This window comes from Equus caballus, chromosome 4 (assembly GCF_041296265.1).
Source record: "Equus caballus isolate H_3958 breed thoroughbred chromosome 4, TB-T2T, whole genome shotgun sequence".
NCBI lineage: Eukaryota > Metazoa > Chordata > Mammalia > Perissodactyla > Equidae > Equus > Equus caballus.
Window position 1 is genome coordinate 42,737,427 of NC_091687.1, and position 15,905 is coordinate 42,753,331.

At 38.6% G+C, this 15,905-nt stretch overlaps 1 protein-coding gene across 26 annotated transcripts in view; it reads left to right on the plus strand.

The window, feature by feature from the left end:
* The window catches only part of PPP1R9A (protein phosphatase 1 regulatory subunit 9A), a 314,168-nt gene that overhangs the window by 222,525 nt on the left and 75,738 nt on the right, over positions 1-15,905 (plus strand). For all 26 annotated transcript variants that reach the window (XM_023639218.2, XM_023639228.2, XM_023639222.2 and 23 more), the window contains one exon: positions 12,084-12,239. In XM_023639218.2, the coding sequence (XP_023494986.1) occupies positions 12,084-12,239 (156 nt within the window). The remainder of the gene's footprint in view (positions 1-12,083; positions 12,240-15,905) is intronic.

Sequence of the window (15,905 nt, forward strand, 5' to 3'; positions counted from 1 at the left end):
TTGCTTTTGTTTATTTCTTTATTTTCTGTAACCAGGAAACTAGGTTAATATTGGGTATGTTCAGCAAATGAAAAGACTAGTTTACCTGCAGAGCAGAGTATGTGGAAAGGAATAATGGTTGGAAAGTCTTGAAAAAGTGAATTGAACAATACCGTAGGGAGTTTAAAAATCAGCTGAATTTCTAGACATTTTTTTCATTAAATAATAATTGGGAAATTTCTACACAATGCTATCACGTATTTGAGGCATTAATTACCCTTTGTTCTGGACTGTCTTTTCAAGTGTTTGTGGAGTCAACAGTCTTAAAAGATAGAGATAATCTTTCCCTCTAGAGCAAGGGCAGTAATCCTTAATGCCTATTATAAAAGATGCAGGTTATCCAAGGTCTGGGTTCCTCTCCTGACATGTCTGCTTGTGCAGGTATCATCTGGACCTCTTCCCATCACTCTTTGGAAATTGTGGCTTGAGGAACCAGCACAAAAATCATGATAGTCTATATTAACTACAGATTTTCCTTGACTTATGATGAAGTTACGTCCCCAAAAACCCATTGTAAGTTGAAAATATCCTAAGTCGAAAATGCATTTAATATACCTAACTTACCGAACATCGTAGCTTAGTGTAGCCTACCTTATGTGTGCTCAGAACACTTACATTAACCCACAGTTGTGCAAAATCATCTAACACAAATCCTGTTTTATAATAAAGTGTTTAATATCTCATGTAATTTATTGAATACTGAAAGTGAAAAATGGAGTGCTTGTATGGGTACAGAATTGTTGTAAGTGTATCAGTTGTTTACCCTCATAATGCTGTGGCTGGCTGGGAGCTGTGGCTCTCTGCTGCTGCCCTGCATCAGGAGAAAGTATCATACAAAATTCAAAATTTGAAGTATCGTTTCTACTGAATATGTATTGCTTTTGCACCATTGTAAAGTCAAAGAATTGTAAGTTGAACCATTGTAAGTCCAGGACTGTCTGTAGTGTGAAGACCTATCCTGAGTTAGAGGAAGGTTCTGACCTTGTCTAGACAGCAGTTACGGAGAGCCATGCTGTTAGTGAGCGTGAAAGGAAGGAGTTTGCGATTGCTGTGGTCAGAAGCCTATTAAATCCTTAGAACTTTGGCTGGTTCACTGGGGCGATAATGAGGCAAGGCTCATCATGCCAGTTAAGGAGAAATAGCATTGGTTGAGCTGCCTTTTGACTCAACCCCTCCTGCAGTTTATCATGCCAACTTTAGATTCATTCAGACGGTAAAAGATCTCAAAGTATTTTACAGTGGGTATTGGCTGCCTTAAGGAAATATTGGCCCAGTCAGAGAGATTTCTTTGAGATAGACAAACTCTTTTGGGAAACCATAGATGAGTATTTGCGTCCTAACTGGTCCATAATGCTGATGAAAGTAACCCACTGAAGAATGAGAAACTGTTCCAAAACAATCTAGATAAATTCTTACGGTCAGCCTCACCACCTTGGAATACTTCCTCATCCCTTATGTTCAAACCAGACTTATGATTGGGCTCTAGATTGAGATGTACTCCATAACAGGGTTGCTGCCGTGGGAGCCAAGCCTATGGCTGCTGAGTCAAAGACTCCCCAAAGCTAAACTGGTTGTGTCAGTAATGATGACTCACCTTATATAGTGCTTTAGATGGACTGTAGACATTGGAAGTTTGGTTAAAACATGAGTAACCTCTGCACTGCTCAAAACTGAAAATGAATGCATCTTATTACTGGCACAGAGCCACTCTCTGCCTCCATGCTCCTTAATGCCTCCTCTCTCTCCCCTGAACTCAGCTGGAGTTCAGGGGAGAGAGAACTCTACCCAAGGAGAAAGATGGCTAGGGGTCGGGCTCAGATCTCTTGTCCTCCAGAGAGACCAAATGCTATATGAACCCCTTGAGTATTCTGGGGAACTTTGGGATGGGAGGCACTCAAACTATGTGGTTCTGTGGATACTGGCTTATAAATCACCGTCTCATTCAGTCCCGTTGTAAGAAAGGATGCCCAATTTCAACTGATGTGATTTGGCAGGGTTCACAGTAGGAGGGGAAGCTAAAATGGCCTTGTGGATGGGACTCTTTGGGCAATGTAATGCTATTATGGCTTCCACTGCTAAATGGATAATAGAATTGATGTATTATACCCCCGCACTTCTTTGTCCCATTAGTGCCAGTGGAGATTCTCCTATTCAGGGATTGCCGCATGTAGAGAAGTAATAGTAGGACATGTAGGTCACACTCTCTGTTTTCTCCCAGGTGGTCCAGCAGAAACAATATAGAATCCCAGAAAGATAAGAGGAAATCACAACGTGTTTAAATACTTAAAAGCTGCCAGAATACTTGGGCCATTTCCCAACACAACACTGCATGCCTGATGTAGCCACCAAAAAAAAAGGCAGCTGTTAACCTTCCACTAAGCTCTCATGGAAACTAAAACTGAATGCCCAACCCATGGAGGCCTTGTGACTCTCTGCCCTATTATTCTTAGTTTGAGATGGATCACCTTGAACTCACTGACCAATAAAGAAGGGCCCAACAAACCTTGCTTGTCAACTGGAAATTATAGATTCAGGAAAGCTGCCAGCCTGGCCCAGCAGCATCTTAGATTTACATGTTTGAGGAGTAGCTTTCCAATTCAGGGAAACTTTATCTGCCACTTCACCTCCTAAAACAGGGCCTCTAGCTCAGTGAGGCCTTCAGTTCATAGATGTTCCCTTAAATACGCTGGGCTTGGTTCACTGATGGTTCAGCGAAGCTGTCCAATGCTGTCTACTAGGCTTTCGAGCCTCAGCACCAGCTGTGCAGACCCAAAAATGGGCATGGTCACTTTGCTCAATGGGCAGAACTCAAGGCCATTCTAAGAGCTATGGCCATTACTCCCCTTGATGAACCTTGTTATATTTTTACTGACTCTTGTTCTGTTGTTAATGACTTAACTATTTGCTCTGTCACTTCGAAAGTTACAGGCTGGGGCAGATTAAAGTTTGGGATGGCAAACTCTGGGAATGACTTGTGGCAATTGATCAAAGTCTTTGGGCTGCTCATGTCTCATGTAGCTGCTCCTTAGGGGTGGTCATAAGAGGGCTTCGTGTATTTAAAGCAAACACTATCGTTAGATCATGTAGCCCTCAGATGACTCTAGAGATCTCTCCAAAATGAGGCTATTCTTGGTTTCTTGGCATTACTTTCCTGAGGAATAGCTTGTTATTTAGATGCTTCCTGCAGGCAATTATTCTTAGGATTGGACTCATTTAATTAGATAAGGTGGTACAAAATTTGTTCCTAACTTTAGGTGATATGACTGATGATACCACCTCCATACTGGAAGGCATTCAGATCAACCTCAACTCGCTGGCCAGGGTTGTTATGGATGATAGAATTGCCCTGAACCCTAGATTTCTTCCTGGTGGGCAAATGCTGAGTCTGCAATCACTGATACCTTCTACTGTATCTGGCTAATACCTTAGGCCAAGTAGAAAGGTCAATAAAGAAACTTAAGGAAAAAGTTACATGAGTTGTTAAGGTAGATCCTGATGGTTTATGGGATTTACTTAGCCAGTAGGATCTGGAAGCCCTGGGGAATATGATTGATCTCAGTACTGCAAGCGGACTCATTCTGCTGCTTGGAGTTCTTTTATAGTAGTCTGAATTGTATGTTGTCAAGTAGACTGGTGCTGGATTTGGCCCTAAGCTACTTTATTCACACTGGTCTGTATAGCTGAGCGAATATCATGCTCGTGCAAAAACTAACCAGAAGCCAAGATGGTATAGAAACAAGGGTGGATATTGTTGGGAGACAGTTCCCCCACGGGTGTCTCACTTCTCTGCATGTCTTGTGTTCAGAGGCATGAATGGCCTTTGTTTCAGATTATCTTTTCAATGCTGTTTGTATAGTGAACAGCCTTGGAAAATAGAGATAGTGTCCCTGTTTAAGGCAGGTGACAGACTTGCTTACCACCCATTATAAAAAGTTTGTATTTCCCAAGCTCAGAATTCTTAACAAAAGATTTTATGGTCACACTCTGCTTCATTTTTCCATCATGTTCTCCTGGGAGTACCCTGGGTTTGAATTTTGTTTGGAAGCCATTTCTTAATTTTAGAATAAAGACTTTGAAAACCATCAAGTCTTAGTTCCTTCCTGTTTAGTATTCCTCTCTGTCTCTCTTTGGCCACATTTTACTTTAAGCAGTAAGAGGAAATCAGGCAGCACTTTCAGCGCTGTCTGGAACTCTACTCAGCTTGATCACTCAGTTCACAGGGACGTTTCCTACTCTCTCCTTATAGAAGGTGATAATGTTGCTAAGCTTTCTGCCACTACACAACAAGGATCCTCTTTTAGATTTCCACTTACAATCTGTTAAGGCAATTGAGGCTTGCTTTAACATACTCTTCAAAAATACTCCCAGCCTTCATTCACTGCCTGTTTCAAAGCCACTTCCCCATTTTCTGTATTTGTGATGGCAGTATCCCCTTTCTATTGCTGGGTAATAAATATCACTGAAACTTAGCAACTTGAGATAAATATTTATACATTACAGTATCTGTGGGTCAGTTTAGCTGGATACCTCTGACTCAAGATCTCTCTCAAGACTTCAAGTAAGATGTCAAGCAGAGCTGCAGTCATCTAAATGCTCAGTGGGAGCGAATCTGCTTCCAAGCTCACTCGCAGCTGTTGGCAGAACGCAGAGGATCCACTTCCAGCTCCCTCATGTGACTGTTGGCCGGCCTCAGGTCCTTGCTGGCTGTTGGCCAGAAATATCAGTTCCCTGTGATGTGGGCTTCTCCATATTGCCATGCACAACATGGCAGCTAGTTTCTCAAGAGCAAGAAGACAAAAAAGACGCAAGTCATAGTCTTTTTGTAAACTAATCTCAGAAGCGACAGCCCATCACTTTTGTTGTATTTTGTTAGAAGTGAGTTGCTAGGTCCAGCTCACATTCAGGGGGAAGGGATTATACAAGAGCATGATTGCCCAGTAAGAGAGGATCGTTAGGGGTTGTTTTAGAACCTGCCTACCATAGTGGGAGAGAGAGTGCCTGCTTTTGAGGAGTATACTTTCTAAAATGAGAGGGAAAAAACTAAAGAAGGCTTTCAAATACTGTATAATCAAATGCTAATTTATGAACAGTCTGCCACAATTACCAGAACATTTTTTACGTTGAGTTATTATAAAAGATTTTATAGGCAAATCTTTATCTGGTCAGAATTTTAGGAAGAATAATTTGTCAGCAGTATTATCCATGACCTGAGATGCTGAGTGCCTGAAGGCAGGGACCACAGAAGGCCATATCAATAACCTAGGTAGAGATTTTACATGTTATTTGGTTAGGTGACTAGATACTAAGAATGTAGTGAATTATCTGAAAATAATCTGAGAACACAGATTGACAAGAAAATTTTGAATTGACTTGATAAATGGGAGGAGAAATGGGCCGGGCATTGTGTTGGATATTGTACATGCTTTATGTCTTTGAATTCTCTCAGTGCCCTCTGAGGATGGTATCTTTCGCACCATTTTATAAAAGAGGAGAACACAAAGATACAAGCTAAATAACTTGCTCACCATCATGCACTGTGACATTGTTTTTTCTCTTTTGGGGCCCTGGTCTCTCCAACCCCAAAGCCCATGCTTGTTTTTCTTATACTGCTCTGTGATGTTGTCCTGGAGAAACCAGGGATGGTGAAAATAATCATCATCATAAAGTCATATAGTCATTTAGCATATTCTAGGTATGGTGATTAATACTTTGAATATATCACAACTGGAAATTCCCCCAGCACCCTGATGAAAAAGGTGCTGTTAGTTCCATTTCATAGATGAGCAAATCATTAAAAGAGACTAAGTGGCCTAACATCCCAAAACTAGGACACACCGAAGTCAACTGACAGACAATGGAAAGAGAGATGCCTTTGCAGAGAAGGGGATGCTTTTGGTGAAAGCCATCTGGATGGTTGGCACAGATTTAGGAATTTTAAACATTGAAGTGTTAGTTTGAGGTCTTTCTCCTCCAGAGAAAAAGCAACTCTCTTCTATTCTCTCACAGAGCCAAGTCTGAAAATATATATAACCAAATTCAAATCCAGTAAACAAATTGCAACAAAAACTGGATAATTAAGGCTATTTTTATGATTAGCACCATTTAGTTTCCTTGAATTTACCAGAGCAAACATTGCTACAGCAAAAATTACTGTTAATGGTTGGACCTAAAACAAGAGAGAATCCCCAGAAGGGTCCTCTAGGCCCCAGCTGCAGCTGCGTTTCACTGTATTTCTCACTTGAAAGCTGAGAATTAACAGGAAAATCAGGCTCTGCTGTGCTGTGCAGATGTGGCTAAAACTGTATTAATTTATTCAGCAAACACTTGTTCAGTGCCTACTCTATGCCAAGCAGTGTGCTAGCCACACTAGGATTACAGGGAGAAATCATACCTGGCACTCTCAAGGAATTTACAGTTGAAAGAAGGTGATAGGAGCAGACAGATGTAAAAAGACAAAAGTTTTATGAGTGATGTAAGGCATATAGTGGAAACAGAAGGAATGGATTAGAAGAATCTTAACACAGCAGCGTCATAGAGTGTGCTAAGTAGATGGATATTCATCTTGGATCACTGGGGCAGGAGAGGATTGATAACTGGGAACAGAGACCTGGAAGTTTTCTTGGTCTTGGGTAGAAGCAGGTGCCTACTGAAGAGGAGCAGGTTTAGTGAAAGGAAGAATTTTACTACGGAAATGACCAGTTTGCTTATAAAAGATTCATGTGGCGAGGTCTTCTAGGGCATTATGAGACTACAATTTAGCAAATATCTGGTTGTAAGCTAGAGATTTGGAGAAGCTTGAGCACGTTGCTGTTGTAGTATTAGCAGCAGCAGCAGCAGCAGCAGCAGCAGCAGCAGCAGCAGCAGAATTGCTTATTTTGAGCACCTACCATGTGCCAGACCTTGTGTGGAACACTTTACGGACACCATCCTAACTTAATCCCGTGGCAACCTGGTATACCAAGGAACTATTTTTAGCTTCACTTGATAGATGAGGAAATTGAAACTTAGATCTGGAAGCTAACTTTACCAACATCACAGAGTCAGGATTTGAACCCAGGCCTAAGTGACTTCAAAACCAAGATTCTTTAACTGATCTCCACTTAACCAACTCACCAAAACAACAGTTATTGTCTGTCCCTTCTGTAAAGCCTAGACTGAGATCTACAGCTCTCCCGAGTGTTCAAGGCTTTAGTATGTCTATACACTTCTGCTCCCACTAGTTAAAAGTTACCTGTTGACTAAGAGGCAGACCCTGTCAGCTGTACTTACTGTTGTAATTATGCATTTTAACAGAATATTAAATGCTCTAATACAATATGAGTATAAAGGAAGTTGTGTCTATGAAAACGAGATAAAATGCTTTGGGAAGATTCAGTAAAGACATGTAGCTCATGAAAACTACATGTGAGAAGGCATAAAAGAGACAAACCATAAAAATTAGAGGAATTTTGCACTTATTTTGCCTTGCAAGTATCCTTTTCATCCATTTTAAGACACTGCAATAATTTTATAGATTATATGCTATGGTTCTGGTTTATATAAGAAAGAATGCATGAAACATAAGTCAGCAGACCTGTAAGCCAAACTTTTTGAAGGAGACTTTATGCACTTGCCCAGAGTCAGCATATGATCAGAGAAAAGAAGAGGACGAGAATGTTGGAGCTCACAAGAGACAGGTGCAAGTCTTCAAAGTGAATTGAATGATAGTGTTTAAAGATGTGCAAGGTGAATCTTAACCCAACAGGATTATACACCAGGGTTTTTGGTTGGAGAGATATGAAAGCAATGTATTCCCATTTTTTTTCTGCAAAGCTTTAGTTTCTGGAGACTCCAAGAAGCATAGGATAGAAGGAAGTGCCTAGTCTTTGGAATATGTTAGATGTGAGTTCAACAGCATAACTAATTGTCTGTCTTGGGGTGAAACCTCTGAATCTCAGTTTCCTCGAATTAAGATGGCATAGTAATACCTATATCATACAGTTTTTAAGGTATGTACAGTGTTGAGCACACAATAAGTTACAAAATAATTGCTATTCATTTTTGCCCCTTATTGGGGTGCTATTAAAAAGTGTAAGATATTAATCAAGAACGTAGACCAGGAGATGAAAAGGAACATTTACTCTCTCTGTCAGTTCTTAGACTAAGAACTTTTCTTACCCTATTTAAAGTGTATTGGCAAGTTGGGACAAAGCTTTCAAGAGTCTGTTTACTTTAAAGATGTTCAGTCTGGCTAGAAATAAAGAGAAGGAGCTGGATACCATGGAGATACTTTGTTGTAGCATGTTTTTTTATACGTTATTGTCCATCTTCCTCTGTAAGTATCAGATTCAATCCAATGTAATTTTGATTTTTATGAAATTCTGCTTAACACGTCATTCCATGTAGTTTATTTTACTTGCAGATTAACCGTAAAAGTAATGTCTATTTTCAGTAAAAGTAAGAGAATCAGAAGAACATATTATTCTTAGTCTACTAAATGTAACTTTTTAACTTCTAGATGTTTATGAGGTCTTTGGTGAATAATTCTTCATTCTAAAGCCTATTAAGTGTGGGAATAGTAAATGATTAATGAGAGAGAATGGCAACATAAAGTTTTTAAACACCCTGCCAGAGCCTCTAATACGTAATAAGTAGAATCAAGACGAGTAATGAGTAGTAAAAGAAATATCTTGTCCTCAGGGTGCTTATAGGACTGATTAGAGAGAGAAAACATTAGTAAATGGAAAGATGAAAGACAAAAAAAATTTTAGCAGAAGTGCAGGTAATTTGGGTATGAGAAAGAAGACTGGCGAAGTCAAAAAATAAAAGAATCAAGAGGAAGAATTCTTAATATTTACACTGTGACGATAATTTTGATAACTAAATGGATGACAAAACCTGAACTATACTTAGAGGTGAAAATTGCATATACTGTGTATACCTTAATCTTGTTATTCACTATAAGGAGTGTTAAAAAACAAATGTGACAGAACACCAGGATATTGCCGCCTTTTTTTTTTTTTTTTTTAAAGATTGGCACCTGAGCTAACATCTGTTGCCAATCTTCTTTCTTCTTCTTCTCCTTCTCCTCCCCAAAGCCCCCCAGAACATAGTTGTATATTCTAATTGTAGGTCCCTCTGTGGTACGCTGCATCAGCATGGCTTGATGAGTGGTGCCATGTCCATGCCCAGGATCTGAACCAGTGAAACCCTGAGCCACTGAAGCAGAGTGTGCAAACTTAACCACTCAGCCACAGGGCTGTCCCCAGAATATTGCCTTCTGAACAAATGACTTTGCAGTACATTTTCTTGATGTTATTGAAAACCTTCTTAGGAGGTTATAGATATTACCAAGTAAATGCAATTGGCATTCTTGGATTTATTCTTTTAAAAACATTTCCTGGGATCCTGTTATATGTCAGTCCCCATCCTAGGCACATATTTATATTAATTCCTTTACTCATAATGAAGAAGTATCCATTTTCAAGCTGGCAAGGGGAAATCAAATTGTTCATTTCAACTCTTAAGTTTAAAATGTGCCACATTGTCATCAGACTCTATATTTAGCTTAAGATTTTATTGAGTCATTTGTGATATTCATGAAATTGATGATATAGAAGTCAATTTTGTATACTTGTTTTAGGCCTTCATAATAAAGGTGTGGCTTTGCTGCTAGTTGTAATTATGGGGTTAAAAACAAGCACATGGTTTTATATCTCTAAATCAAAACTTTCAGCAAGGTATCTTGAGATTGTGTATTTACCAGCCTTGCTACATTTTTATTAATTAACATCACTGAGATTTATGAAAGACATATTGGTTCTAAAATATAAATAAAAAGGAGATGAATTAATTTACATATCATCACACAAAAATACAAATCTAAAATTAGAATCCTTTTAAGATTTGTAGGATCTAATCATACCAACAAATGGAAGCTATCTGGAACCAACCAGCCCCCACTCTTCAGCTGCCTTCTCCTGCCAGTGCTAAAGACACTCGGAATGAGTGGTGGTGTTTTTTTTTTTTTTTTTTTTGAGGAAGATTAGCCCTGAGCTAACTGCCTGCAATCCTCCCCTTTTTGCTGAGGAAGCCTGGCGCTGAGCTAACATCTGTGCACATCTTCCTCTACTTTCTATGTGGGATGCCTACCACACCATGGCGTGCCAAGCAGTGCCATGTCTACACCCAGGATCCGAGCCGGCGAACCCTGGGCCACTGAGAAGCAGAACGTGTGCACTTAACCGCTGCGCCACCAGGCCAGCCCGTGAATGGTATTTATAGTTTAGACATTTTCAGACTGGTTTCTAAAGAGTCCTAGGGTTCCAGGTACTGAGCAGCTATATAGGATTAAGATGGAGACCATCAACCTCTTTCCCATTCAGTCAAAGCATCTCTGATTTTATCTGGGGAAAAAAAGTTCTAACTAACATGTAACCTGTTTGGAAAATCACAGCTCTGTATAAAATATCCTGAGCTTATTTCTAAATACAAATGCCACCAAAGTCAAGGTCTTAATGATTATAGTCTCTCTGGGGGAGGTAGAGTCTGAAGGATTCTGGCAATCTGTTCATCATGGTCAATGGCCCTCAGATTCCTTACTAGAAATTGTGTCTACTTGTGGGCTCCAGAATTTAAGAGAAATGTGGGTAACTTGGAGAGAAGTCAGAGTACAGGCACAAAGACAATTACAAAGAATGAGACCTATGAGGAAACTAGAATTATTTTACTTGAAAAGGAGAAGTCGGAATGGCAGTTTAATAATGGTCTTCCAGACATTAGGAATTATTACACTGAGGTTGATGACTAGATTTCCTTCATGTGTAAACATAATAAAAGAAATAGAGTTTCAGCTTTAGCAAGAATATAGTACAGAACCAAAAGAAAAAACAAGAGATGCTCTAACCCTATTTAATCAAAGGAATAGATCACTCAGTATACTTTATGAAAGTTTTTTTAAAGACAATATGAATTCTTATCTGTTTTTTGTATTAGATATAATACTACTTGAAGGAACAGGGATGAATTAAATGAACTTTGTTTCTCAACCTTGTAAATCAGTGATTTATCTTTAAATTATATCATAAGGTACAGATTTCAAACAATTATTTTGAATTAGAGTCTCATAGCCTGATGCTGCCATGAGAGGAGCTACTTTCTAATAATGTTAAGGAAGTTAGTGGTGAGAAGGAGCATTTATTCCAGAGGTCGTGAACTCAGATATCTACAGGGGACTGTGGGTATCATGAAAGCGTGATGCTAACAGCATAGAACAATATGGAATTGTAGAAGTTATGGTGTATTAGAAAGCATGGGACCCATCTAAAGGGGGCAACCACTGCTGACTCAGGCCAGTTATCATCATGGTACAATGTGCCTGTCTTGCCAGATCTTTAGCCTTCTCAAGAAAAACTGGAAGTCTAGACTCTTACATGAATCTTTTTTTTTTTTTTTTTTTTTGACATTGACAAAATACTAAGATTTATCGAAATACTGTGCAGGCTGTAAGTGAGAAACCTTTGGTTTATCCTTTAGGTCACTCATTAACCACCACATTAGTTAACAGACAAACCAAACAGAACTGATTGAGCTCTAAAGCTTAGGAGAATTAATCTACTCAACCTTTGTAAGGCTTAATTAGGGTGCCTTCCAACTCTGAATCATTTGTTCTCCCCTTCCTTCTTCCCCGTTCTCACTATTGGGTGACTTATTCATACAGGTGTTGGGAATTTAAAAGAAACTTATTTCCCTTAGCAACATAATTTTATTTAGTAAAACCATAAATTCTTGGATTGAAGACAACTTTTGTTACTATAGTGAAGATGCTACTGATGCTATTAGATTTTTAGAGATGCACTTATATATGGCATAGACATGTCACTTTGGATCTTTGAACTAACATTTGCTTATAACATTGGCTGCATGAGGCATGCTTGACTTTAAAGCCTACTTACACTTCTACCGTTTGGTGACATGTTTTATTTCTCTTTTATAAAATATTTTCAAATAACCCACCTCCACCTTGGGTAAGGACAGCTGGATTTCTGAAATCCCCTTCCTTTCAGACAGGAGAATATGCCACAGATGAAGAGGAGGATGAGGTAGGACCTGTTCTTCCTGGCGGTGACATGGCCATTGAAGTCTTTGAGCTGCCTGAGAACGAGGACATGTTTTCCCCATCAGACCTGGACACAAGCAAGCTCAGTCACAAGTTCAAAGAGGTAAGCTGCTGATCTGCAAAGTATTTTTGTATACCTGTCTATTTCATTATTAAGTGTATATTTTTGTTTGAAAAATATATTAAGAATAATCAGTTTTCAAAAGAAAGTCTTTTAATAACAGATTGTCTTGAATTTCAAGTTAAAATTTAGGTAGATCTCATTCCACAATTGTTAATTTAAATGCTTATTTGTCATAGTGACAGCTTACAACTTATCTGTTCCATAATTCCAACTATACCTTAAATGTGCAGTCTTCACGTTATATTTTTTTCAGTTTTATGGAAATTTTGGGACCTGGGGATAAGCTTTCTTTAAGGCAGTGATTTCTAAAAAGGCTTTTTTTCCCCCCTAAAATAGTCAAGGTCCCAATAGGACTCAGATGACATACCCAAGTGGTTTAACTGAAGAAAGTTTAATGAATGGACTTTGAACAGAGTTAAAGATGGTGAAGTTCACAGAGTCTGGCAACAGCAGGAAGCTGTTACTGTTTTTTGGCTTAATAGGGGTAAAGGAGGACAGAGATTACCTTTTTTGAAGGGGGGTCATTTTACATCTGCAGCTTTATAAGATGCAGCCACTGCTAAAAACTCCATCCTGGGGGCAAGGAATATACCCAGACTCTTCTCTCTTCCTGCTGATACCTCCCACTGGCCAAATGTAGGCAGGAAGCCTGGGAGATGCAGATGAAGTCTGAAGAGGTTAGCCTCCTGAGGCAGGAGCTGTCAGAAATGGGCCAAGAATGGATCCTGAGCGCACAAATGTAGACAACCACATAAACTCTTCTTCCAAATTAACTACTCAGAACCCCAACATGTAAAACAAAAACAGTGATGAATGAGTCCCCAAGCAGTTTATTCTTCCTTATTTGTGGGAACATCCTCCATTGTTGAAGACAAATATATCATTATTTACAACCTCCCTACAATAACCCTGAAACACTGAGGCTTGAAAACCACTGTTCTGTGGTTGCAAGTGTGTTAGGACTTGACCACTTGGGGAAAAATGTTCTCCTGTACATGAAGAACAAGATTGATAAATGCAGAGTTCTAATTTCTAATTTTATTTATAATTTCTAATTTTGTTATATCATAAATAGTCCAATTATATCTGTTCTGATGTTAGCCTCATATGCCTAATCTATTGACCTACCTTTTAAATTCCTATGACAAATTTATATTTGTTAGACCAGTATCAAAGTGAATGTACTTTTCAAATATGTTTTTATGTAAAAAAAAAAAAAACATGTTTATTATAGACTTTGGGAAAATACAGATTTGTATAAACGCCAAAAAATCTTTCATAATCGCAATATAGTTGTATTTGGGATTATACAACATATACTGTGTTAAACTCCTACTCTTGATACTTAAAATTGTATTAGGGCTTTCCTGTGTCATCAGATGTTCTTCTGTAAGCGATGCTTATTCACCCTTTCATCTTACAGATCTTTTATAACTTATCTACTTAATTCCTTGCTTTGGAAAATTTTCTTTGTTTCCTGTTCTTTTTAAAATTAGTTTTAAAAGTAATGCTATAGTAAATATCTGTGTACTTACCCTTAGGATAATTTCTCATAGTGTAATTATTAGATCAAAGAATATGAGTATTTTGGAGACTTGTGGTACTTAATGCCAAGTTGCTACCAGGCTGGCTTTTCTTGGTGATATAGAAATTTACTTATGTGTTGAGAGGGCCCATTTCTCTTCCACCTATTATCATTAGGTCAGGTTGAACCATTTCCATTTATAGAGTTCACGGAGTCCTTTAGGCAAAATACACGGGTTTTTTACATGATTTATGACTATTCCTAGCTCTAAATCAGATAGGAACATGTTAGTGACAATGAAGTACACTATTATATGACGATCACAAAACTCAGAATTCCCTTACAGTAGGAGTGCCTATCTTAGGGCCATTTCTTATAAAGACTGTCTAGATTAACTGATGTCTTCAAACCAAAGAGCAATGCAGAGAAAGAAAGTTCTGGAGGAAGAGGCTGAGTTGGAGGAAGAGGTATAATCTGGGTAGCTGTTTCTCTATGGCTCTGATTTGGCCCAAGAATACAGATTATCTAGAAGAGTAGAAGGACTACTTGTTCTTGAAGAAATCTTCCTTGGATGTTGTTAACTGTCAATCCAACTTTGAGGCAGTGAGGTCAGGGTAGTATACCCTGGCCAAAGCCTCTAATAGAACTCTTTTGTGTTGCCACGTGAGTATGACCCCTACTCTTGGGTAGATAATTGAACTGGAAGTAGGGTCCACATTCTTTTATGGACGGTAAAGAGCTTAAAAAGCAGAAATAGTATATGGAAGTTATATCCTCATTTTTCTGAATTGAGCCAAGGACTCAATGCTCCATAAACATTGTTTGACATGTACACCATTGTGTAGACAACTGTGTGATCTAGACCAGGGGTCAGCAAACTATGACCTGTTGGCCAAATGTGGCCCACTGCCCTTTTTCTGTAAATAAAGTTTTATTCAAACACAGCCGTGAACATCCATTTATTTTTTGTTTGTGCTGCTTTCATGCTGCAACAGCAAAGTTGAGCAGTTGCACAGAGACCATATGGTCGGCAAATCCTAAATTATTTGCTATCTGGCCCATTATAGAAAATGGTTGCTGACCTTGGTATAGGCCACTGCATGATCTGGACCCATTCTATCTTACATGGCTGATTTATTTTTGACCTGAGTGACCAAATCTGTAGTTTTCTTTTAATTTTGGTTTTTAAGAATTAGAGATTTGTCCCCCCTCAAGAACAGGCAAATACCATGTCACTTCACTTCTAATTCTTTTATTCTCTTTTGTTTTATATTTAACATATATATGTTGATTTCTTCAGGAGATCGGCCCTGAGTACCAAGTGTGTGGCACTCTTTCACAGTGTTTGTATCTTGTACACTGCCATTATCACAGTTTTAAATTTCTTCGTGTGTTTAACATACATACCCAAATACTATATAACATCATGTTATTCACAAGATTATACACAAAACCTGGGGTGGAGGTGGAGAGTCATGTTGTATTGGAGTCTGGATAGAGTCTCGTGTTGTAGAGGGTTCTCTTAATTACATTATTTCAAGGAAAAGTAGGTGTTGTACTATTTGGACAAAGCACATCAGACTGACATTATCTCAATCAGTCTTACTTTTGGCCTATTATGTATCTTCCTACTAGACTCCAAGCTCCTCTGTTTGTGCTCACTATTATATCCTCAGTCTTTGCATGGTTCTTGGCATATAATTAGTGTTTAAGTATTTAGTGAATGAATGGTATCAAGCATATACTGGAATTTGTTGTGTAATACAAGACACGTACCTCATTTAGTTTTTCCAAATAGTTGCCAAGGTGGCTAGCGCTTTTGTTAAATGCCGTTTACGCATTTCCCTCTGACTGGAGGGCCAGCATTATTATCTGCAGAATGTGTGCCTTTACCCTCTGGGCTGCTTTGCACCTTCATATTCTGTTCCGTTTCCTCATTCTTTGGTGCAGTTCTGTTAGAATATATATTAAACACTGATGGAATAAATCAGATCCATCTAACTCTTCAGAAATTCATTTACTTTTCAACTTATTCAAGAAAACATTTAAATCACTTTATTACCCTTGAAAAACTTTGCAGTTTTTATTGTAATTACATTAAACTAGTAAATTAACTTGCA